This window comes from Cupressus sempervirens, chromosome 10, assembly GCF_028749045.1.
Source record: "Cupressus sempervirens isolate cs-2001-9-10 chromosome 10, ASM2874904v1, whole genome shotgun sequence".
NCBI lineage: Eukaryota > Viridiplantae > Streptophyta > Pinopsida > Cupressales > Cupressaceae > Cupressus > Cupressus sempervirens.
This window is the reverse complement of record NC_143127.1, coordinates 430,097,499-430,124,736: the sequence shown is the minus strand read 5'-3', so window position 1 is coordinate 430,124,736 and position 27,238 is coordinate 430,097,499. Positions and strand designations below refer to the sequence as shown.

General features: G+C 33.4%; 1 protein-coding gene across 2 annotated transcripts in view; it reads left to right on the top strand.

Annotated features, from left to right (window-relative positions):
- LOC149534559 (Tautomerase/MIF superfamily protein) overlaps positions 1 to 19,106 on the top strand; it is a 31,222-nt gene extending 12,116 nt beyond the window's left edge. Inside the window, exons 3-4 of one of the 2 annotated variants that reach the window (XM_089805212.1) lie at positions 18,672 to 18,707; positions 18,835 to 19,106. In XM_089805212.1, coding sequence (XP_089661338.1) covers positions 18,672 to 18,707 — 36 coding nt within the window. In that variant the 3' untranslated portion in view covers positions 18,835 to 19,106. Of the gene's footprint in view, positions 1 to 18,671; positions 18,716 to 18,834 lie in introns of both variants that reach the window. The other variant, XM_089805211.1, reaches the window with a different exon arrangement.
- The last annotated feature ends 8,132 nt before the right edge of the window (positions 19,107 to 27,238 follow it).

Sequence of the window (27,238 nt, the reverse complement as noted above, 5' to 3'; positions counted from 1 at the left end):
CTATTAAACAATAATATACTATGCTCGAATCCACACCACTGTCCTGCATATGAGATTTAAGTTCGGGTCTGAGCTGACAGTTGAACAAGACATTTCAAACATGAATCGAAACTGCAAATTTCATGGCTTGCATCGATGTTTATCAACATCACATATTATTCATGTGATTATACATATCAGTGAATACATGAACATATTCACCCAATTTAGAGATTGACTTCCGTGCAACACGAGCAGGGATACATAGAACTGGAAAACAAAAGAGAAAACAAAAACATATGATACAAAACTCCTCCACGATCCCAAAAAACAGATCGTGGAGAGTTTAAATGACTCCCATCAATTTTCACGACCCTCAAAACGGTAGAACTTTACATACAATTGAATTAGAAAATCGTGTTTTCTAAAACCAATTCCAAAACAACAAATTTAAGTTGAATTCAAAACTGATCAATGTGTTGCTGTTCTAAAACAAAACCACCGATATGTTCTAAGAGTTCAGAATATCAAACTTTAGACTTAAAAAAATTAGAAAAACTCAAGAACTTTCTATTCCTCTGATATGCATCCGATCCCAATTACATTAAAAAATCTGCCTTTTCTATACTTTACTATGTCTGATGTAGGAAGATGAAACGTCATCCAAATTCAAGAACATAGAGCCGTTTTTCAAATCATAACGAATCAGAAACTGCCGCCAACTTCCTGTAGCTGTCGATTTTTTAGTTGGCTTAATTATTAAACACACAAAACAAACTTAAAGAAAACTGACTCAACATCACAATGAAACACACTTTGTCCTAAGTGGCTATAATTAGAGAGTTTATCGAATCACTCCTCCCTTGATGCCACCACAACATAGGACTATATTACAAACATTTAAAACATGACATTAACTTTCTGCATAACTTCCTGTAGCATTTTTAACCATGTTAGTTCATGTAGCATCTGTCTGATCTGTCTGATTTGCAACTGCAGCACTAATTGTCATCGTGTGTGCTTCATTTAGAAGTGCATCAGACTCTCCCCTTTTACTCTTGCTCAGTAAAGTATCAAGAGTGGTGAGGAATGATTGTATTTTGAGCCAGGAATGGCTACGACACTGCTATACACTGCCGCCTATAACTTCTTATTCATGGAGTTGTATTTTAATTTTTAACAACCTAGCTAATCTGCCATTCTGATTGCAAACTTGTAATATCTCCTCCTATGTGAACTGCATATCTCTAGCATCATGTTACTTTATTCAGTGCGATTCCAAGGTCATTTATTCATCTCAAAGGTCTGATATTTCCCATAAATATATAGATCTCATGCTTGCAGATTCTGATATTGTTTACTGCCTATTAAAACATTTAAAAATAGTAATTTTTTGACTGTTCTAGGATTGCTATTGCTGATAGGATGCAAAATCGTATTCTTTGATCGCCTCTTTCTTTTCAAATTTCCTCCCCAATAGGCATATGAATCGGTCTTATTCCAAAGGTGAGTGCAAATTGCTATGCTAACAAAACTACAATCGGAGTTTCACACAGTGACATTGCAGTCATGCACAAAAAACCCCGTGTCTAATTCGGTGGTCTTTCTGCCTTGTGCAGTTATTGTGTTCTGCTAACCTTCCATGGGCTTCCTCGCCATTATACACATTTTTGAAACACGGCTGCTGCATCCCTGAATATGAAATCTGTTGTGCTGTAGATTTCACATTCTCTGTAGAAATGGCGAAGTGAATGGGCATACAGGGTGTCTTGGCAGCCTTTCAAAGTTTCATGCTACACTGGTAGAACACTGATTCATGTGATGCCACTAGAAGGGCCACTGCTTGATGTTTCTCTGCTCCCGCCGTGTCCTCAAAAGCTATGACACGGGTGAAAAAATCCCTTGCCTTTCACAGCTGCATTTGACAAGAGAAATTGTCATGTAGAGTAGAGAAATGAAATTAACATCAAGTACGGTTGGCTACCGCTGGTTGTGACTCCTATTCATCCAAGACAAAATAAACTTTTTTTTTTCCCTTCATCACATGCTACCGATTCATCTGTTTCACGTAGGACATTTAATAAAAAATATGGGAGCACAAGGTGTGTTAAATGAAGATCACACTAAGCTTGTTACCATAAAACAAGGCCAAGGTGACAAAGCCAATAGTGACTGTGCTATGAATATCAATCTCAAACACAGGCTGCATTCATTGTTAAAGTCACGGCTTGCATGATGTCAACTTTCTAATAGTGGTCTTCATGCATCTTTCCCCCAGTCAAATCTTAATAGATTTAATTTCATTCTATATTTCCAGTTCCAGAGGGAACCTGTTCGGATACCATTTAAAAGATTTACCGCAATAACTTGTAATAGTACTTATTTTGTTTCTGTGTGGTTTAGGTTACCCTCTCAATGAATATGTATGTGATACTAAGAGACATGTCTCTTGTTAATATTTTAATTGACATTAGTTATCACAAATAATATTTGATCAAGGTATTATCATGATTATAATATATATACTTAAATAATTTATTATCAATAATACTAATGCTCCATGATAATAATAGTGAAGGATAGACATCAAATGTTTAAAGCCTATATGCCATTCAAACATTTGATTTCATTAATTGGAATCATCGGATCAAAGCTACAATCATTAATAACGCTTACTATTTATATTAAGTCATTTATCCAATATTTCTACATTTTGCAAGCATCTGGAACAACCTCAGTTGTAGTGATGGCTTTTGGCATCTTTGTTGATCTAGTATTCAAGGATTTACTAATTATAGCAGCTCAGTGGTTGATAGAGATGAACCCTTACTAATTTTAGTAAGACAGTTGGATGCATAGTGGATACAATAGTTAACTCCCAGGTTCATTCAGAATTAAGAAATAATGAGTAATGATGGAATTATAACATTATAATTATTATTTAAGTTATACTTGTTGACACAAAAGTCTGCACCCTTGCTTGAGGTATGACCCTCAAGCGACCTTGTGTAACATGGAAATAAACTCCAAGTGTGGGACTTGCACTTTGAGGTAGAATCTCTGGAGAAGGCTGGCTTCCTTATGATTAGGATGCATCGAAACGACTACTTTGAGGGAAAAGGGAGAGAGTGAATAAAATAAACTGCTGAAATGGGAAGGGAGTGATGCACTAGATTGAAACTTGGTTACAATCTTTGTCTGTAGATGCATGTAATATTGATAAAAGGCCCCAAACTACAGAGATCTTAACTCTTATCAACCCTTCAAAGATTCATATGCAGGTTAGAACAAATGAGACGTTGCAAGGAAAGAGATATTCACAATGCAACAACCATGAGAAGATTAACACAACATACACATTTAAAAGATAAAATAGAAACATTCAACACAAGGGAAAACATGCACAAGATAGTCAAATGGTAAGAGGAAACATGGGTTTCTATTAATGCAAGGCAAAACAAGAAATTTACAATCACAAAGCATAATGCTGCTGTAAAAGAATCAGAGAAGAACCTAGAAAAAGTATTTACAGCTTGCCTTCATAGATCAGGCATAACTTAGATCTAGACATGAAGTTCAAACCCCAACCACGGTGGAGTTGAGAGTTGCAGAGAAGCAATCAAAAAATATCAGAAAGAGATCAGATCATGAAGTGCAACTTGCCTGTAGAAGTGATAGAAAACCAAAAGAAATGCATCCAGCTGTAAGAGAGATCCAATCCAAAAGATTTGATCCTTACAAGCAATAAAGAGGCATGGAGATACATTGGCGCCGTAAAACAAGACCCAAAAAGTCGCTCAGCATTAAAGAACTAGCCTTGAAGACATGTGTTTGGATGCAAGAGATCAAATCGTGCCCTTGTCAAAAAAACTTGGGAAAGGGATAACATGCAACTTGGCAAACGAAGAAACCGAGCTACTCGGCCAAAGAAGAGACCAAGCCAGTAACCGAGCCACTTGGCAACATAAAAAACCGAGCTAGTCAGCCAAAGAACACTATGGATAACATGAAATGTCAACTGCTAATTGACGTGTTAACCCACCAAAGAGTCCAACCCATTGAAGATCTCTCAGATTGGTTATATGCGATGGGCTGAATGGAGGCAAAAATAGCCAACAATCTTTAATAATAATTAATTAATAAGTGCAAATCATTGATAAATTAAGTGGACTTTATTTAAAGGGACTTTTGAATTTTTTTAAACTATATTTTAGAATAAGTGATGAATTGTTATTTAAAAGGGAGATAAGTGTCTAATAAAGTTAACTTAATTTTTTTAATGTGTGCATCAAAAGGAGGAGAATATAAATAAATGTATATTTCAAATGCAACAAAAGCAAATACGCTTGTAAGTTACGAGAAGTGTATACATGAGCCCTCATGATCGATTTATTACTTGGGAATTATAAAAGCCAAAGGCAAAAGAGGAAATGGTTTCATTCTTGATGCATTTTTTATTTGATGAATTTGTGTGTTGAATTTGGAACAAGTGTTTTAGAATTCCAGGGTCTGAAGAGTTGATAAAGATGTTCAAGCACTTTGAATTGGTTGCTTGTAGCTTGTGAATTGTGTAAATCAATGGCTTCATGTAGAGGCCATGTTTGGTATTAATATGAGCGATTTTTGGAGTTGAATTCCAGTGTTTGATCTCTGCTATTATTGCAAGTGTAGTAGCATCCTTTATTAGCAGATCAAAGCAATAAATGACAGGCTGTGTTGAAGTTTTTGATAGCTGCCATCATTTATAGGCTGCAGCCATAGACTGGAAGCTGTGTTTCTGTATGTTAGGGCAGTGGGGGATATATGGAAGACATGATTTAGGGGTCACGGGTGCCAATAAATTCCATACAAAGACTTAGTATCAATTTTGACAATTTCCAGAAGGCTGTGATAACAGATTTGATATAAATCTGAAATTTGAACACACATTGCTGCTTCAGGTTTTTTGAATAGTTATTTTTATCTCTTACTTCATGCATAATATTTGACATTTTGAATTGTTTGAATTAAATGTAGAGGAATAAGAATGAACAACAAATGTTTGATGAAATGCCATGTCTATACTACTCATAATCAGCTTACTAGTTCTCATGACAAGTGTATGACGTAATGTCAATCAGTTGTAAGTGTCGAGTTTGCATGCCATGTGTAAGTATTTATTATTTCCAGTCACTTATACACATGTAAAAAGTCCAAAAACTAGTTGGCATAACATTCCAATGACATTGTTGGTCAATCTTTTATTGTTAGAGGCATTCAGAACACCAGTGGCAATGTACAAGACCAAAACAGTACAAACTGAAACAAAGAACAACAGGTAAAGACTTTGCAGGACAAATGTTTGACGATTTTTCTTGAGCCCATTGTCAAGCAAATTGATTGAGAAACACAAAGGAATATTAGAGAGGGGGAATTAGAATTCGTTGGGCTTCTTATAGTGTTATAGAGAAGTTTCCTGCGATCCTGTTGGGGGTGGAAACCATTGAGCTCACATGTTTGATTTTGAGTGACCGACACTTTTGTAGTTGTTTTAGTTATGGAGAGATCTAAGAAATCAATTGAACATGGAAACCAGTTGAATAACACGATTATTTCCAAGAAGCAGTCAAATGCCATAATGAAAAACTTGGAGAAGATTAAGCAGTGAAACATGAGGATTCACAACCCCCCCAAACCTCGAAGTACCCATCCCTGAGACATCCCTGCACCAGATACTTGGAGTACCCACACCTTTGCCATTCCACAACCACGCCATCACTGCGATGGGTACTCGAACTTCTATTTGGATTTTGATTTTGAATGTTTCTATTTGGTGCACTATGTTATCATGTTCAATGTTCAATGGTTCTAGTTCGTGTTGCAATTTTGCCATGTTCAAGTATTTTAATTTTGTATGATATACTTAAACATCATTTCATAATTAGCATTTCAAGTCCTATATGTATAGTATACAACACCCCTCCTTGCCCTATCCTCCCCTTGCAGTCGTGCCTTGCCCACATCCCTACTATCTCAAAATTGAGGCGCATTGTCCCCTCGTCCCAGAAACTCGTCCTGGCGTCCTGATGTACCCCTGTACTTGTGTTACACTAAGATTAAGCAAAATACAAAAGGTTGGATGAATTGCTTTCAAATCTGACAACCATGAATAGTTAAGCATGGTATATGACATCCATTTTTAAGGGGTATACCTCATAAGACAAAAAGGAAGAGAAACAAGTGGTCTCTACAAGTGGGACATCTAGAAATCTTTATAATGAAATTTCAGAAGCTAGTGATCAGCTTGCAGCTGATCCCGCAGAGATTAAAGATCAGACTTACATTAGGGGAAACGTAGGGCATAAAACATTTTGTGATGACTTCTAGATTGGGGAGGAGGGAGTGTTTTTGAAGAGACTAGTTGCATCCAAACAGCTACACGAAGAGAAGGTTTCCCGTGGTGTTCATACTTATGAAACTCTAATCCACTATTGTTTTTGACTATGCATGATGAAGTAGATTTTCTATAGTGCTATGTTGTCATTACTGATTTATTTGAAGACAATCACATGAAGTCCCATCATTCTCATGTGGTAGGGGTTTGTAATCATGATGAAGCCAAGGATATGACATCAACCATTGATGCCAGCAGCAGTGATACATTGCATCAACATGGGATAGTAGTGATGACACATGTGCAAGATGGTACCAATGAGTTCCCACATGATAGTACTGAAGAATTGGGTACTAATGATGAAATTTGTGATGAAGATTCATGCAACAAGGAATTTGATTTTTCATATCAGACCTGGGAAAATAAATTAGAAAATTCATTCATTGGTAATAGGTACCAGAATCGTGACTTGCAATGGCTTGCAGTTACATTGGAAACAAAAGTGTGTGTAAGATTGTGAAAACAACAGCCTCCACTTTATCAGTTGAACCATCTTTTGAATTACATAGCAGCAATACCTTAGTTGATGATGTGTGCGCTGTTGAATGCACACAATGATGTTGCTTGTCATGAGATGAGTGACGTGGATACAATCTCATATCATAGTGCAAATTTTGGGAGTAATACATTTTAGGGGCTACAACATTTGGTTGAACAACTAAAGGTAGATGACAATATCATTGCTACAACCATTGAGCATTGTAATGATGCTTGATAAATGTTGGCAGTTGGCAATTTATGGTTGGAGCACTCGCATGGCATATAAACATTGTGATAGTGGCCTTTTGCTAGTTGAGTTTCATGTTCTTCGAGAAGCAATTGGAATATTGAAACAAAATTACCTGCAACTACTTGCGGACAAAGACTAACTTCTCGAGTGGGGATGTAATTTATATGATGCACTGAAGGGGAAGAGGAGGCCGACAAGCTCACTCATGAGCTTGAGGTGACTGCAAACTCATTGGAGAGCAACCAGTTGGCCCTTCAAGAGTCATAGTCATGGTTTGAGGAGCCTACAGTGGCATTGGCCCAAGCACAGTCTTCACCAGTTGTAGTTATAGTATAGACTTCTACAAGGACAGTTAGTGATGACCTTATATCCACGAGTTGTGGTGATGGATGTGGCTGCATCCATCATGGTTACAGGTGCAACTAATATAGATGGGATGAGTGCATTAGTCGAGAAAAACATAGAACCACATGTTGTGCTAGGTTCTCCTGAGAGTAGTCCATTGATGGGTGATGCGGGTCAGGTTTTGGGTAGTTCTTGTGATGTAGAAGTGGATTCATTAGTGAGTTGTGTGACAATTCACAAAAATACTCCATCTTCTTTGTGGGACATATGTAGAGTATCATCTTGTTGGGAGGTTGGCTCTCATGTTGGGTTGTTTCCCTCTTCTTGAAGCAAATTTGTTATTTCATCCCATGCAGCTGATTTTGATCAGCAGGTTGTTGAGCGACAATGTTGGAGGGACCAGTTGAAGGTTACTGGAGAGAAGGTTGATTCAACCTTATCTCACTTTGATTGCACACATAAGTATGCTGACTTCCCTCTTTGGAGAGCAAAGTTTGAGGAGAGAGAATATGGGGTCAGGGTTGGTACTCGTTTAACCATTTGAGGTTCATCTAGAGTGCTTTGGAGGCATTTAAATTATAATACTCTGTTATATTTGATTTAGTTGCAAAATTATCTCTCATACTTACACGTCACATATTAGTAAATAAAATTATCAATATGTTATATGTGGATCCTATCTCTCATTGTAAGATTATGCAAAGAATAAATAAAAATATAATTAATTAAAAATGATGATTTCTATTTAAAACTTAAATAAAATTAAATACAAATTTAAATAATAAAATTAAAACGAAGAAGATAGGCAATTGTGGTCCACCTTTTTATTTTCTCCAATAGAACATGTATATTTTAATAAGTTTATAAAATACATTTGGTTTGTTCACATTTGGTTTGTTTAAACTTGAAGTTACTAAATTTTATTAATGATAAAAACTTTAATTAATTAATTATTTTAAAAAATTAATATGTTAATAAGAAAAGTATTCAAGTTAAATTTTTGAAGTTTTAGAAAAAAATTAGAATGATATGATATGATAGATTTTAATGATGTCCACGAGACTAAAGTAGTCTATGGGACCCATGCAATCATCAATATCATGTCTAAATTCTTAATTCTTGAAAAAAATAAGATACTTTTGGGCTTATAATATTTTTAGAAATATTTTTTTTGCCTTGATTTAACATTTGGCATAAGAGAGTTCAAAGAAATGGTGAACAGGTATTCAGATTTTAGTGCAGATTGTTTTAGAGCTGCATCCAGGTTTAGGTATCTGCATCTATGTTGAATTAGATATATGAAAAGTTAGGTGTGAAACATTGTGTCCTGATGCATCAAGCAGAGCACATCTTAGCATCAAATTTCTTTTCATTGCTCCCAGTTTGCACATGGTAGGAGGATACTGATAAATATTATGAAATCTGATTTTACACCTAGCAATTGCTTGAAATCCTTTGGATTTGACAAATACCTTTTGTAAAGATCGAACCCAACATTAAAACTTAAGCAAATCCGCTTCAATATTCAAACTATAAACGTCTGCATGCATTTTATAAGCCCTGACTATCATATTCTGTTGCAAAATAACATACGATAAAAACAACAAAAATTATAGTTTGGGCATGCCAGCGGCAACATCCTCTTTGAAGTTAATAAAATTGTCTCAGATATTTCCATATTAGAATTGCACCTATGTTATTCCATCTCATCTGGCATTAAGAATGTAGTCTCAGAAAAAATAAATTCACAAGGTTATCTTATAAAAATATCTTAATCTTTTAAATATAAAACTAATGATAATGTATCTACTGAAATCTCCATGAGGTGTGCCTTCAATATTCTCACAAAGGAAGACCAATTTGGATTATTTTTATATTTGCCTTATTTGCATTATACCACTACCACATCTCTATTGAGATGTATTCATTGCCAATGCATGTTGCTAGTGCATTTGTCTCTACCTTGCACTGTAGAGGTTGAGACGTCAACAGAGAAAACTTATGTCATTGCATTATAGTCATTTTTCCTTCAAAGCAAGATGATTACAAATGATAATATCCTTTATAAAATAAGAGTCGGATGGCTTTTCTGTATTCACCTGCATTTCCATAGGATGGCCACGTATGCTGGGTTTCACTAGGGACTGAAACTACTGCATCATTTTGAACTGCTTGTGCTTCCCCCTTGCGAATAGTAGGACATGCGTGCATGCATGCAGAATCACCTTTCGTTGGATTTACTTCTGATTACTTTCCAAATTGTTGAACCGCGTTAGTCTCCATTACATTATGATAAGCTTTATTAATGACAACCTAGGAAATTTGACCAGAAACATTCAATTAAAAAGAGAGGGTGAATGAAATGGCTGGGCGAATGAAAATAAATTATGATGATATGAATCCAACAGAAGAAAACTGTAGTGGAAAAGAAGAAAGAATGCGAGAGAAGGTAAGGTTGCCATTCCGCCATTAAGGAATCTACTACCTTCTATTATTGATATTTTAAATAAATGAAACCAATACTAATTCGATCATATTTGAAATGTCAAGATATCGTAACTGAACTAAATCACAGTGGAAAAAGCATACATTTAAACCAGTTTTTGTCTGAAGCAATATATCTATAGACGACATTGTCAATTTTTGTTATTAAATGATGAGGCACTGGTTAGTATCCCCATGAATAAGGAGGGGAATGTTTATGTTTCAAAAGCTTCTTGATATTCGTCTTGTATGCACCGCCTAATACTTGTAACTGTAGGAATTTGAATCAATTCTTCAAAGCTAGAATTATAATTTTTTAAATTTTTTTGATCAATTGTAACTGTTACAGTATATAAAGAGTTCCTTTTTTCCTTACACAGATTATTCCTTGGAATATTCCCGTGCTGGGAATTGTTGCTGCCATTGTATATGCCTCTTGGCATAAGTATCAAATTTATAGTTGAAGTCAGAAATCTATATACTTCTTTCTTGCAAGCATCTAATCAATTATTGATAAACTTACATAAATATTCAATCTGTTAAAACACTCAACATTCAACTTTGTTTTGATCAGTTCAAGGATTTTGCCAATCGGAGAACTCACAAAGATTTAAATTTTCTATAGAAAATCTTTGAACTAGGTGATCAGGTTTGAAGTGAAGGTCTACCCACCTATGTGTAGCTACGCCTGAAGTGTGGTGGAATTTGGATTATTCCCTTTCGTTGGCCAGAGCTGATTGGGTGGTCCTATTTGAGAATTGATATTGCTCTTGGATTTCCAATTTGTGGTTTTGGGAACCAACAAGTTGGATGAAATGCCCCTATTCTTAATGCGTAAATCCTTTCTTTCTACTATAAGGAAAATATGTGCAAAAGATATTGAAGTAGTGGTTCACACTTAGGAAGAATGGATAGGGACACCCCTTGCCAGGTTTTCAATTCAAACACAAGCCCAACATTGACCTGTTTGTTGTGCTTAGGTCAATAGAAGTGGGTGCCTCATTTTTGCTTCATCTATTTGAACAAAAATTAAAAATTTGCTTTGTTGCCAGTTGAGTGCCTAGATCAAAATTTTGTTCTCGTTTAAAGTTTGCTTCACATAGGAGATATATTTGGCTGTTTCTGCTAGGGTAGAGAGAGATCAACATGATCGGAGGAACATGGTTATAGGTTAGGGAAGGAAATGAGTATTCATTCCTCCTAATGTAGCAGGCCCAAGCTTTGATTTCTTCTTTTACACTCAAAAAATTCACACTGCTACAAGGGTCAATGTGGCTCTTCACAGACCAACAACTATTTTTGCTGCCACACCTTTCATCTCCATCGTCTTCTCATACTTTAAAAACTTTTTCACCACATCATTACTCACTGCGAAAATAGGAAATTGCCTTCAATGATTTCAACACCTATTCGCTCATGTTCATATCTGATTTGCCAAGCCAACAACTTCAATCATAGCCATAGAGGAAATAATAATGCTTTGATACCATATGTAGGTGATGAAATCTTGTTTTCTTATTGATAAATAATAGTGGGATTTATAGGGATATGTTTGCATACATGTGTGTAAGCAGTTAATGGAACTGCATAACTATCAATATAATATCTAGCATTAAGTACTTACACCAAGAGTTTCATTTCACCTACAAAGGGTGGAATGTTGATCATTCTCAAGTTTCTAAGATCTTCATGAGGAGTTGACATATTTTAAGTCAATGCAAGCATAAAATTTGGATGGCTTGATAGGATATAATGATGATAACAACAATAATGACAATGAGGATGATGATAATGAGGATGATAGTGATGGTGATGATGGCAATGATGAGGGCAAGGATGGAAATAGTATCGATGATGAGCATGACAATGATGATGAGGATGACAGTGGTAAAATAGCTGTAAAGATAGATATCAACCCTATTTTGAAGTGCAAACATCTCTTTTTTGATTTTAAACATTGTGGTAAATACTACATACGCAAATATATAGAATAATATTATAAAAACACTTGTAATTTGTTGAAAAATTTATACAATTGAAAACACAACTGGTAGTGATTAAGATAATTTATAATTCAATGTAAGATGTCTAATTAATAAAAAATACAATCAATAACTCTTACATTGCTTTTTATTGAGAGCATCAACCTCTTCAATTGGTTCGTTTGAATTACAAGTAGCCATAATTCCATGACCACTAGTTGCATCCAATATGGGAGTTTGTTTTTCTTTTAAAGAGGCTATAGTAAGTTGTGGAATAGGTGCATCCAAGTCTGCACATTGACGGGCTACATCCCAATATGTTACATCCCTTGTACGTGAGTTGCTTATGTGACAAGAGGTGTCAATTGGAGCGCACATAGACAAAATATTTGCTCTTTTGATAGCTAACTGGTTACAATTAATTAAGTGGATAAAGTATTATTTACCCCCATGTGTTTAGTTGAAGAACTTACAACCTTGTTGAAATTGAAGGCATTTAATACAAAATATGTGATTATAACAATGTTTTTGATATTAAACACCAACTAAACAAAGGTGTCGCCCTTACAAAGACAAACCAAAAAGGCCATTTACAACAAGGTTGAGGACAAATCATTAACAACACACTAGCAAAATAGCTTGTAACTCACCTCAAGGGTGGATAGACAACTCACCCACAACATGGGGAGAAGATTGAGATAATAAAGAATCATCTTTCCTATATCAATGAATAACTGCTTAGGCAATAGTATCATGAGGATTCCCACCACAAGGGGAAGCAAGTGAAGAAGTCTTCAATGTGAGACTATTAACACAAGGCACAAAGTGCTAACAAGGCTATACATCGTCTACCAAAGGTTGGAGTTGAACAAAATCAGTGGCTGGAGAAGGGTCCACGTGGCTAGAGGGGGTTGCACTAACAACAAGAGGTGGAGTACGATCCATAGGATCCAAGGAGGTGAAATGAGCAACAAGAGCAACATCTTGAGGGTAGTCATCATCAACTTGAGAAGAGTCATTAGAGGAAGAGTCAAAAGCTAGGATAGTCAGATGCTCAACATTAGCATCCTTTCGCAAGTGGTAGTGTCTTCACGACATGATAGACAACAATCTATTTTCAAGTAACCAATAGAATACCATAGATGACATTGAAAGGGGAGACCCTCATAATCCAACCATTGAGTCTATGGTCTATCCCCAACCATGAGGACACAAAAGAGGTGTGGAGGTGTCAATGTCAATCAAAATGCGTGAAAAGGTGTTGAGATCAATGGATACTATGTATCATCCACCTTTAAAAAACAATCAATAGAGTTGCTAATGATCTCAAAACAAGAATTCTCTCAAAAATGAAGGGGAAGATTGGAAAGACGAACCTGCACTGGATGTACACTTTGTGGTTCAGTAAGAGGGTTGAAGGGGACTTTCTAAAGTTTAGCAAAAAGAGAGTGAGTCATCCAAGCCCACAAATTGCTCATTAACAAATCTCTTCCACTAGGAGAAATAAATGCAGCAATAAAAAACCCATAACACAAGGGAAAAGCTCAATGTTACTAGAAACTAGGGGTCTCTAGGAATCCTTCAACCAAGATGAAGTTTCAGTAGAGGTGGTCATAAAACATCAAACGTACAAACCAATCTACAACGTTGGTAGCAGTCCACATTATCCACCACATCAAGGCCACAAACCACCACAACGGAGCTGTTTGCACAAGCAAGAGGTTGAGATTAAGCCTTGGAGAAAGAGCAACTGTAGATTTGGTAACATGAGAAAAGCTTTGTCCACTAGCAATAGAAAGAGGCTTTGAGAGATGGACCCACAAGTTCTTTGCATTTGTAGGCCCATGAACCAATCTCCTAGAAGAGTTCCCAATGAGAACTGCTTTAACAAGACATCCTCGCCAATAGAGACAAATCTTGAGGCACCATTGACCAGAGCCCTAGAGCCCATAGTCGACCAAGAGAGCATTGTTGTAGAGGGCGAAATGCTTGGGCAGGAGTGGGAGATAGCAGTTGCAATTACTACAAAAATTTAACAACTCTGTTAATTAATAAGAATGTTAAAAAAAACAATGCTTACATTTAGTATTATTTTTATTGCAAGAGGTTGCAAGTAAGTAGAGCCTTAGCCATGAAGGTATTACAATGTCTCAGTTTCCTTCTTGCACCTATCTCCAAGAGTGATAAAGCTATGATTCTTTGAAGTTGCCTCAGTCCCAATAATATCCTTTATATCTAGATTTGGAAAGATCACTCTAAAAGCAGCCTTGCATCCCTCAACAACTTTTATGTCTCTAGGAAATCATTCTCTTGGGCAAATAAAGTATCTTTGTGCTATAGGGGGGCAATGTAAATGCACAAATGTGCAAGAGTTTGGTCATCTTCTTTCACAATCACAATGATTATTTTCATCCATTTAATAAATTCTTTTGTTGAATCTTTTTCCTTGGTTTCTATGGTGCTTTAGTTTTTCAATCATGGACTTCATACCATCATGTATATTGCTCAGCATAGTTGATCCATATCAGCATACCTAATCATACTCAAGATGGGCTTAGTGAAAGGCAAGGTATAATCTACACCAAGTCCACCAATCATCATCCAAGATGAATAATTTGACCTTTTGGATCCTTTCTAAATTTGATTGCCTCCACACATTCCAAAGATTGCTAATAACCAGGACACTCAATGCCATCGATTCCTTCACTATTCGTTTTAAGATGATTGTATTTGATTCAAATCTAGTCTAAAAAACATGATATAGTGTTTAAAAATAATGAACTGTAGATGATGTCATATAATCAAGATTATATAGCAAACTTCAAGTAAATTAAGAAATATTGAAATTCATAAACTTTCTTTCATTAACTTGAACTTGGAGAAGGCTTGAAGATGGCTTGTAAAAGATGATGGTTTGTCATGCATGTCTAAATCTTTTCAATATTGATGTTCGTTTCTTTCACCCCCTCTACCTCTATACCAGTCTTTTGCATCACCAAGTTGAGGAATAAGCAACACGGTGTTCGAAAAATGTGCCTATATCTTGTCTTCACTAATAAACTTGATACCCTGCAACTTTTGGTGTTGTCTGTAATGATTTCAACAATGATTTTAGCACCCACCATTTCAATGGACTCTTACAATTCCTTGTTCTTGAAATTCTGCAACTACACACAGTGGAGATATTGTTCAAGCATACATCTAGTGCGGATGCATTCCTATCAAACCTATGAGGATAAGTTGGAGCATGAGTAGCACTAGACACAATCCATTTCAAAGCTCATATTGTGGTTCATAGTCATCTTAACTCTAAAACTTGACTCATTTTACTCATGTTTGACCATCCTCCATCAGGAGAGTGCTATGTAACTAGGGAAGAAGTGATATATTGGCCCACCAGCAGATTTTCTCTAGAGTCATAAACCCACTGGCAGTACCTCTTTGTTGGTTTTACTTGGTGCCTTGGTCTAGGAAAGAAATATGCACACTTAGATTTCTATAGGTCTAGGAAAGAAATATATCCTACCAGTTGCTAGATTCTTGGTAAGAATAGATGCTATTTTATCCCAGGCATAGGTGAGAAATATAGCCCTCTGTTAGATTTGCTAGATAGTGGAGAAGAGATAACCTTCTGGAGGATTTAGTAAGTGCTAGGGGAGAAAGATCTGATATTGCTTATTGGTGAATTTATTCTTTATCTGAGATAAAAGAGAATAATTCATTGATAAAAAAGCTTTTGTATGACCATGGCAGGCCATTTATGATTTACTTTTGATTAAAGAAAAATGATCATGCAAGAAAAATATTCATAAAAAAGGCATTTATATTGCATTTGATTGATAAGTGTAGATTTTATTAATAATATAAATCATCATTACATAACAGAGAATATCAAAAGGAGACTATATACTAGCTAATTTCATCATCAAAAGTACCCCCCAGAAGCCAGTTTAAACAAAAAAGCTGGCCACTGCTACCCAAAATCAACCCCAACCACAGAGTAAATGCCCCCATACCACCATTACAATCCAGGGGGTGTAAGAAAAGACCGTGGATATGCTCTACCCTGGGAACATCAAAACATACCAAAAAACTATGACAAAGAGCATCGGTGCTCGGCTCTGGAAACAGTAAACAAAATAACCAGAGGCTCTAATCAGCCTTGTGAAAATTACATTTCTTTAGATTTTTTGTCCTAATCAGCCATTTGTACTAGAGAGTCCTGTTGTGGGCTTCTCCTGATTTGAACCTTCTTTTCTCCCACGTCCTTTATTCAAGCTCCTGCATCCATCTTCTTCATATTCTCACGCTCTCAGAGGAAGTCCATGAGGGACATCCACCCAATTTGGGTCTCTGCCCTCTCCTCCTCATCAGACATTGCACTCCAAAGTAGAAGGGGGCACTCCAGAGGTATAAATTCACCAACATGAAGCCATTCCCCTGAATTGGACACAAATTCAAGACCACGTTGAGCTATGGCAAGAAAGGATTTCATACCATATGACAAATCTTCCTCTATCCAAGCACACACAATCCGTTCAACCTCTTCTGACCCCAATTCAAGACCCCTTGCCATAAACGTCGATGCCACATCAGTGTTGGTTCAAAACTGGTATTGGGAGTTGATGTACTCCTCACTAGGGGGTTGTCAATCTTGAAGATTTTCCTCATTTGTTACTCACAGATTTGGCCAAGAAACACATAATGCTGTTTGCAGATAACCAAAGTGAAATTCACCTGCATTCATACACCAACACCAAAGAAACAGCTTCGAGGTTATCCCTGTGAGGACACCTTCCTGACGTTCACACTCAAAAAAGCTCTGGACCTTGCCAGCTATAAGTACGGGGAAAACCACTTAATATGAGTCATACAGGACTGTATAAAGGGTAGAGATCATTAAAATGAGGTGCATATATCACCTAAGGTCCATAAACTCTCACACACCACCAGACACCACCTCTTGCGCTGCCATACAGGCCAGTAAATCTTCCTGCGGGATACCAATAAAATCATCCCACATTATACCGATCATATTTGAATTTAAAGTCACTCCCCACATTTGAAAGGATATCCACGGCCTGATTGCCATAATGTATGTTGCATTATAATATTAGTGTGAAACAAGAATTTAATTGTGTCATTGACTCACTTATTGTGTGCAAACACAACGGTAGGGTGCTGATGTTTTTGACCATTATCTCATGATATTGACATTGATATATATATATATATATATATATAGAACTTTAATTAACTAGATTAACATATTTTTTTTCTAATTTTGTACTCACAGTCTTAATGGCAAAATTCTTGTTAAAATTTCCCCTTTTGAATAAAAAGAAGGCAATGAATTAATTGTCCCCCTTAAGAACACTCGTTGGTTTGCTTCTACCTTAACAAATTCAGTGCTTGCCAAAACTGGGTAAGTAGCAGTTGTTCTGGTGTTGTTAAATGGGTTTTGGTTATAAATAGCTTATGAATTCACAGCTAAGGACTGTGTTATGCTGTCTGGTTAAATTCTTGTCAAAAGTTTTTTTTGAGTAAATAACAGGCAATGAATTGATTTTCCCCCTAGGTGAGTCTTAACAATACTTATTCATTCGTTTTTCCTTTAATAGATCAAGCACTTCCTATAACTGGTTAATGAATCAATGATCTGTTCTGGTGTCGTAAGATGGTGATTTGTTAGAGACTCATAGCGAAATGTCAATACATGGTAGCTTCGGTCAGATATAAGGATGATTGCTTGTATTGATTATATATGTGTATGTGTATGTATGTCAGTTCATTGTACACAGTTCTTGTGCTCAATAAGAATGATCATTTCATATACCTTGGAGACAAAGAAATCATTCTTGTATTAAATCAAAACTCTATATATCACAGAAAGCACACTGAAATCTGAATTTGCAGGTTATATTATTCTCTTGGTACAGATCGAGTAATGATCTGATATACATGCATAGAATTGACCAAGCAATGATCGAGCATAGTAATATTTGATCATAATTTGGATTGAGCAACTGATCCATTCACTTTCTACGTAGATCTACGAATTGCAATAAACAGACATGCCATGCCATGAACAGACATGGCTCCACATTGTGGAGACGTGTCCTTTCATGACCATGTCTCTTAGAGTATACCAATATCAAATGGCCAAGAGAGAAATATAAAAATCAATTAATATTCTCTCCTTGGAAGTTCAACAATTCGAGTTGCAGATATGAAGTGTAATCAAGTACAACAGTGACAAATTTATCTAAACTTAAACACTAAAGACTCAGTTATTGGCCCACTTGATTAATCAAACTATCACACTTCAAATTTATTCCGAATGCTTATATCTACATGCAAAGATCATCTCATACTTCCTAAAGATCTTTCTTTAATTAGTGGTTCTATGTTGTAGTTGGCTGTGGTCCAAATTAATTTTCCCGTTATTTATAAGCCTAATAAAAATAGGCATTAGTTGGTTGTCTCCTTTACAGATTGATTCCTTTCCAGAACCGGATGACTATTAGTTTTGGTGTTGTTAAATGGGCTTGTTTATAGATTGACAGCTCGAAACTTGGGTTTTTAGTTTTTACCTATTTGAATCAATTTATAAAACATTGAAATGCAGGCGTAATCCTGAAATCTACTTGTGTAGAACATCATTTCTTACTTCTTAAAGGTCCTTTTATAATTCATGGTTTTATGTTGTAATTGGCAGGGATCCTACTTTGGTTTCCGAGGCTCTACATTTTAGGTTTGAAGGTCATATTTATTATCATTTTTATTCTTAGAGGAGGATACAAGTAAATCAAATATATATAGTGTTGAAAAGTTTGTAGATAGATTATCATTCCAGATCTTCTACTGATTTTTGGTGACAGATTTCTGTGTGGAGCAGAGAGATTGTTCTTAGAATTCCAAAAAATCATAAATTAGAGGTGCAACACGGCTAATCTGGACTGTATATTGAGTGCAAGTTTTGGCTCATTGACAGCCAAATCACTACTAGGATTAATGCTATATTTTTTTGGTCAATTAATATTTCTGCACCATGCACTTGCTGGAATTATTTTGAACAATAACTCACGTTCTATATTGTTCTCATAAATCTAAGATTGAAATAAGAAAGCTTGATTTAGTGTGAGTAGGAAAATTCATCTTGGGGAAATTTATGAGGTTAGGTGAATTATTTATGGAGGTTGCTAGTTCTTTCTTCAGGAAAGTCATTACTACCTTTACTAAGTACAAAGACCAGTATAGATTAACAGCATAGCATTCCAACTCCTCTTCATGTAGAAGACAAACGTGTTGCTTAGGTGCAGGCTTATGCGTGAGAACATGGATTATCTTTTGACATTTATTTGATTGAGCTACACACTAATTTTTAATATTCAAATGCAGGTAGGAGCTTGAGAAGATGGTTTTTTTACTAAACACCTTTTGTTTTGAGCAACCTACTAATTTTGACTATTTGCTATGGATTGTGCTCTTCACTTGTAGCACATAATGGTGGGAGCCTGAGAACATCTGCCTAACTCAATTTAGAAGAGTAGATGGCTCTTGTTTTGTTGTAGTCTCTATTGACACTTAAGAAATATAACATAGCAAGCTTATTTACCATTTTTTGAAGATTGCCTAATCCACATGCCCCTGTGATGCATTTAGGGGTCCCTATGAAAATATGTCATAGATCATGCAACCCTTAGTGTTACAAACATAATTAATACACAAAATGATAGAGAATACTGACTTCTTTATTATGATATTCAAACAGAAAGATTGCAAAAATCCACTAGGGAAACATAAATGACCTTTCATATGCTCAGGTCACATACAAAATGCTTTCTCTCAAGGTAGGTTCTGCAGTAACTACTCTTCAAAATGGGTAGTTTGACCTATTCGTACTCTTAGTCACTTGACTTGTCTCTTGCTTCTAGACTTGACTTCACATATATTTACCTAGGTTGCCAACCTCTACTAACCGTTTCCCACGTAATCCATTTTTCACCAAATCTTTACGATTAAGGTACAAGAAACAATTGATAATAGAATTGTTCATTGTACTTGCTGGTTCATTATTTTATCAATATCTTACATCTTTCTTTTGTAATTGATCTAAGTTGACATGTTTATGTGACTTAATCCTCATTTGTAGTGCATGAGTGCCAAATGATTATTTAAAACATGGTTGAGTGAGTGTACGATTGCATGAGCAATACCATTGCAAAGCACTATCTCGAAAGGTTCTAATGAACAACTTAGTCATGAACCTATAGTAGTGATCAAATGCACTCTGAGTAAGTTGAGATTGACATATGTGTGTGACCAATATGACAATTACTCCATGTGCACAAGCTCTAACCTCTGTGCCCAAGCATAGCTTTATTGAGAGTTGTTACTACACAATTCACTTTGTGGGCACAAGTTTTGAATAAGCTAGTTATTCAAAGGATCTATTTTTGGTTGATGAGGATTGTTTGTGCACTTGAATGCTCTGGAATCAAACACCTTAGACTAGAAAATAATGAATAATGAAATTACACTTGTTTGTGTGCTTAAATGCTCTTGCGCCTAACACCTTGGCTAAGAACATAATGAATAATGAAATTGCACTTGTGTATTTTGTTTGGTGTATTGCTACCTTGTCATATCCAACAAATGTAGATGCACTCGATCACATTTCATTAATAACTCCACGACCCTTTATCTAATTAGAGGTTCCTCATATGCATTCTTGTGTTTCTTCATCGCTTTAGTATATCTCACTTGTTGAAGCACCTCTCTTGCTTTCTTTGGCAATTCTGGCATCTAATCAACCTCTATAAGTTGTGTTGTTTTCTTTAGGTTGCTTCTTTATATGTGGGTGTAAGTTTTTGATATTGAAGATAGGTGGTGGTATATTAATTACCTTTGCAACTCTTATCTTACGTGTATTTCATGCAAATGTTTGCAAGACTTTCCATGGCCTAACATTCTATCACTTCAACTTGCGTGCTCCTTTTGGGAACCCTCTCTGTGTAAATGTGCCAAGAGCAAGTCACCAACTTGAATTTTTGGTTCTCATCTTTTAATATTTGTGTTGCTTATATTGCACGTTACTCTTGTATGTGCACTTGTTTATACATTTTAGGAAATATTTTGTTTGTGTCCTCCACTTCTTGGGTATATGCAATTTAATGACACCTTTTGTACTTTGCCCATAAACAATTGGAAACTTAATCCAAAACCTTTATTCATTGACTAAAAAAGTGAATTTTATTTGTGCCAAGATCTAGTCCCATACTTTAGGTTTTACTTCCATTAGACAACACAATAGGCTTACAAGGTTCTTGTTAATCACCTTTTCGTGACCATCCATTTTGAGTGAGTGTTAAGCTTCTTGCGTAATGTTAGTTGGAAGCACCCATATGCTTAATCTCTATCATTTACAATGTTAAATAGCAAAACATGTTACCTCAAATGTTCCTTCAAAAATCAATTTGCTACTTGCTTAGTGTCATTAGTTTGTTTAGAAGCCAAAAAATGTGCCTTCTTGGAGGGGGAAAAAGAATTACAAGCAATCTAAATCAAAATACATGCCTAAACACACCATTATTGCCTAGGTACTAATAAAGGTTGATATAATCTTGGGTCATGAAAACTTACTTTACTAAATGACATATCTTGTATCCTTGAACAAATTTTTGTAGAGATGTGGTTAGAAATAGATTTATCTTACCTTGTTCTATTTACATTGAAATGGTTGGGAAAACACTTGCTCTATTTGTCCTTAATATTCTTGTGCTTTAGTCCTTCAAATATGCGTGAATATGCTCCCCTGAACAACTCATTGCTTCCTTGTAGGGGATATACACATACGCTTCCTTCAAATCCTCATCCTCTCCATATAACATTTTCATGGAGTTAATTTAGCTTGACTTCCACGTGTGCATCTTTGATCAAAACACATCCTCCACTAAATGTGTTTGTAATTTGATCAATTTGGCCTCCTATCTTTCAAGAAAAACTAGTATCCTTGCAAGAGTTTACCATCTTATCTATTTTTAATTCAATTTTCCTTAGTGTTGATATTAGTGCTTGTTTAGCACATGCAATGATTTGCCCTCCCAACCATAGACAAGATACGACTGTCTTCTTGACCATTGTTGCTTCTCAATAAAATAGACCATGTCTTCATTTCGTTGTTGAGAGGAAGATGCATTATTCCTTTATACCAATTAGAGGCACCCCTTCACCAAGGGATGCCACTCTTCTATATATATATATATATATATATATATATATATATCATTATAATTATTATATCACAATAATAATATTCTCACAACCTTTATGTTATCTATGTTGGCTTGAAGGAATTCAACCATATCTATAGTAATACTAGCAATTGCGCCTTAAAATAAGTTGCAATAGGTACACTGAAGTTTGTTTATGAAGTTTGTTTTTAGTGATTTGAAATTTAGGTGAAATTTTGCGTAGTTCGATTTGAAGTATTGATTTTGAATAATGCAGTATGTTATAATTAAGGCTAGCTTTGTTCGAGGATTAGGACATTGTTGATTTTGTCTAGTCTATATGATATATGCCCTCAAATTTAATTATAATTAAAAAAATTATCACATATTCTATATTAGAACAAGGGGCGCAAGCGCCAAAGTACCTGCTTTTATTAGTGTGGTGGATTGTGGAGTAGGAGGTGAGTGAAGTTTGTGAAGTTGTACATTTAATGGTAAAATTTATAGTTTGTCTTTATTGTAGATGGAAAATAGAAAATTTTATGTCATTTAAAGAAATATTTAAATAATAATTATGTCTTTTGTCTTAAATCATATAAATCTAAGATCAACAAATCAAAGAAAAATAATAATGATCGTAATAACATAATAATAATTTTGGCTTTATAAAAATAATGTAATAGTATTGGTATGATTGATTCACTCATGACTAAACTATAGATCATTATTCAATTTTGAGTTGTCTCATATGTAAAAAACTAAGTCTTGTAATTATTACTTTAATAGTGCTAGAATATTGAACATTTAATAATAACAATGCCACTTTAATAATATTTATAGTTACTAAAAGCTTCAAAGCTTGATATATATTTTTCAAAGTTAAATAGCAATGATATCTAAATTTCATAGAATATATGTTTTAAAATTATAAATTAATATTAAAATCAAAATATGTAAGTATTGAAAAAAAAAAGACCTTATTCAGATTCCTCATAATTTATATTTTTTTTAATTTTTTAATTATATTTTTAAATTTATAAATAATAAATTAAATATTATAGCGCAATGATTTATTTATTTATTTAAAAAAATTAATTATATAAGTATTTGCTAAAATAAATTATAATTAACTATTAGTATATTTATTATTATTTTATTAATATCAATGTAAGATTGGAAAATAGTAGCTAGTAAAATATAGTTTAAACTTATAGAAATAACATTTTACAAATTACAAAAATAAACAACAATGTAAAACTGATAATAAATATATTTAAAATAAGAAATATAAAACATTTAATTCTATATTTGAACTTGGTAAGAAAAATTGAGAGTGATAATTAGTATTGATTAAACATTCATTTGTGAGGTGGAAGATAAAAATGATTGTTTTTTAGAAAAGTTCATCCATTTGTCACAAATGTGGAAAAAATAAAGTTGTAATTAATGCATTCATTAATATATGATAGAGTTGTTAGAAAAGTATTTGTATTTTTGTTGGAGAAAATTGAATTTTTTCATTGCCAAAAATAGAATGGTCCAATAGAATGAATGAAAAATGTGATTTATAAATTAATGAAAAATTAAGAAAAAAAAAACATTTGAAGTTTCGTTTAATTTTTTAAATCCTATGAATTGATTGGTCAGTTAAATTGAAAAATTGAATTGAATGAAAACAATAGTATCTTGCCAAAGGTAGGAATTAATAATGTGAATTGCCCTTAGAAAGTAGCCCAAATGTTATAATTACTGAAGGAATTCAATAATATCTATAATAATACTAGCAATTACACCTTAAAATAAGATGGAATAGGTATGTTGAAGTTTTTTTTTAGTGATTTGAAACTCAGGTTAAATTTTGTGTAGTTCAATTTAAATTATTGAGTTTGAATAATACATTATGGTATAATTAAGGCCAACTTTGTTCTACGATTAGAATATTGTTAATTTTGATTAGTCCATATGATTTATGTCCTCAAATTTAATAATAATTTTTTTAAAAATCACATATTCTATATTAAAATAATGTAAATTGCCCTTAGATAGTATCCCAAATATTATTGACAGGGTCTATAGAATAATACATTACAAGCATACATTAGAGTCATTGCATAAAATTCATCTTCCTGCAAATATAAAGCTTGTTGATAAGACAATTGGAAAAAACAAAAAGGAAAAAACTACTACTTGTCAATGCCCTTCTATTAAAATAAAAATATCTACATGCATTTGCCAAGGTAAGACACTAATATGGGAGTGGGGCAATTCAAATATTTGACTCCAAAGTTCTCTATTTGTTTTTTTATGTAACCAATTGGTAGATTGTTTTTAACTTGTTCACTTGTCTTATCAACAATGAAGACATAAGTTTGCGGGACAAGGTTTGTGATTCTTTTTATTAATTATAATGTAAAAATTCTCATGTATCAGATTTCACTCAATAAGATTAAAAATAAATATGTTTTTGTTATATATATATATATATATATATATATATATATATATATATATATATATATATATATATATATATATATATATATATATATATATATATATATATATATATATGAAAAGGAATTGAGAAATTAGATTGGACAACTAAAATGAATAATTCCATTTCAAAATTAAAAAAATATTTTTTGTTAAATTATAAAATAACTCAATATATATTTAAAGTATATAAATGTGAAAATGAATTGAGAAATAAGATTGGACAACTAAATGAATAATTAGAAAAAATAATTAGTCTCATAAGTTGATAGGTGCTTGGTAATAAAATTATTATTTTTAAATACAATCTTACGTGAACAAATTTGATTATAACTAATTTTTAATTTAAATAACATAATATTTTCAAAAAATATTTTAAATAGATTAATAAATATTATTTATTTAAATTCAATTTATCAAATATTTAAAAAATCATAAAAAAAACCCATCAAAAAATCTATTATGAAAAATGAATAAGAGATACAAAAAAAAAAGCGTCTCGAACAAATATTCTATTGACTAAATAAATTATAGAAACTAAAAAATAATATTTTTAAAGAATAAATTAAACTAATATAAAAAATAAATTAAAATTTTTAAAAATCAAGAGTTAAATAAATAGAGATCACGACATGGAGATCATAAGTAATTATTTTTTAAATAAATAGGAAAAGAAAAACAATAGTTAAGAATGAAGATTTAAAATATGATCTTAACAAATTAGATTATTAATAATTTTCAATTTAAATAACATGATATTTACTAAAATATTTTAAATAGATTAATAAATGTTATTTATTTATATTCAATTTATCAAATATGGAAAAAAAATATTATTTAAAGAAACCTGGAAAAATAATAAGAGAAATACAAAAAAATAATATAATAAAATAACGACGTCTCTAAAAAATATTTTATTGACTAAATAAATTATAGAACCTAAAAAATAGTATTTAAAGAAAACTAACTAATATTAAAATAATTTTAAAACTAAAATCTAAATAAATTTTAAAAATCAAAAGTTAAATAAATAGAGATCACAACATGAACTAGTATGGATAAGTAGTTTTTTAAAAATAAATAGAAAATAAAAAACAATAATTAAAAGTGGAGATAACAACTAATAAATATCAAAACAAGAGTCAAAAGTGAAGTGAGATAAAAATTGGTTGGTAAATAATTAACAGGAAGAATTTACAATTTTCTGGCCAAACTGACAATTTTTTCGGCCAACTGACAACTATTCCATCAAAAATCTAATTTATGAGAACAAAGTTCGCACAAATAGCCTATCAGCGAAATAAGACACAGGAGAAAATTAATATTGCTTCACTTAAAGAGATAATATTTTAAATAAATAAAATTTTATGAATTATTATTTTGTGGAAATTCTTTTATAATTATATCCTTAATGAGAAAAAGTAAATGTAATGCAACTTTTAATAACTTGTTTTTATCTCATTTCACATAATTTTAGAATTGAAAATATTTACTAGTATAAAAAATAAAATTTAAGCAATTATTTTAACGAAAAATATTTTAAAAATCTACATCTAATGTTTGATAATTTATTACAAATTATAAAATATATATCATTGAAATTTTTTTTTTTGTGAATTTGTAACTAGTATATTAATAGAAAGGGACTATTCGTCAAAAAATATGAAAAACAATTATTTTACAGAGGTCGAGACTTTTCATGTTTTTTCTCATTCAATTATTTTGTTCGGGACCTCCATAATTTCATTTAGGATTCTATAGATAATTCTAGAAGTTTTCACAATTTCACACGTATCTACTCTATATTTTTAATAATAATTATTTGTTTCTCTAATTATATAATGATTTCCATCAGAGCAAGTTTCAACTAAGCAAAATTTAAAGTAAATGAAAAGGCTTTTAGGTAAAATTCTACGTGTGTAAATTTGATGATTTCTTTGTGTTGCTTTGCTCGATGAACATTGCAAGTACACACTTTCAATTTAGCAAAAACCTACACACAAACACAGCAGATTCTGTTGGAAATGATTGAAAAGAACATGAATGAAGAATAATGGAACTGGTAAAGAATGTTTTCAATCATTGTTTTGTCATTGATGTCAAACTTACCACTTGCAGGAATGACAATTGCTTTAGTGATCCAAATACTATCAATTGATTGATTGACAAGGAGGTGGCAATCAATAAGATGTAACTAGAGTACCTAGAGAAAGGTTGAAGTTATAATGTTGTAATGAAGTATAAGGATCAGCTAAGCCATTGATGAAATAATGTATCGATGACATACTCTTAAGACACAGAGGATGGACACACTAAGACATATCAAAGATGTAAGGATTAACTAAGTTCTAGTTAGAGCCAAACAAATTCTCTGTTGAAGCCGAGCAAGTTCAACTTAGTGTGTGCCGAGTGATCTTCAGGTGCCGAGTAACACATAATCCTTCAAGTGCCGAGTAGCAGAAAAAGATAATGGACGCCGAGTAAGTCTTCAAGTGCCGAGCAAAGCAGAAAATGCTATAGGTGCCAAGCGACAGTAAATAATAATAGAAGTCGAGTA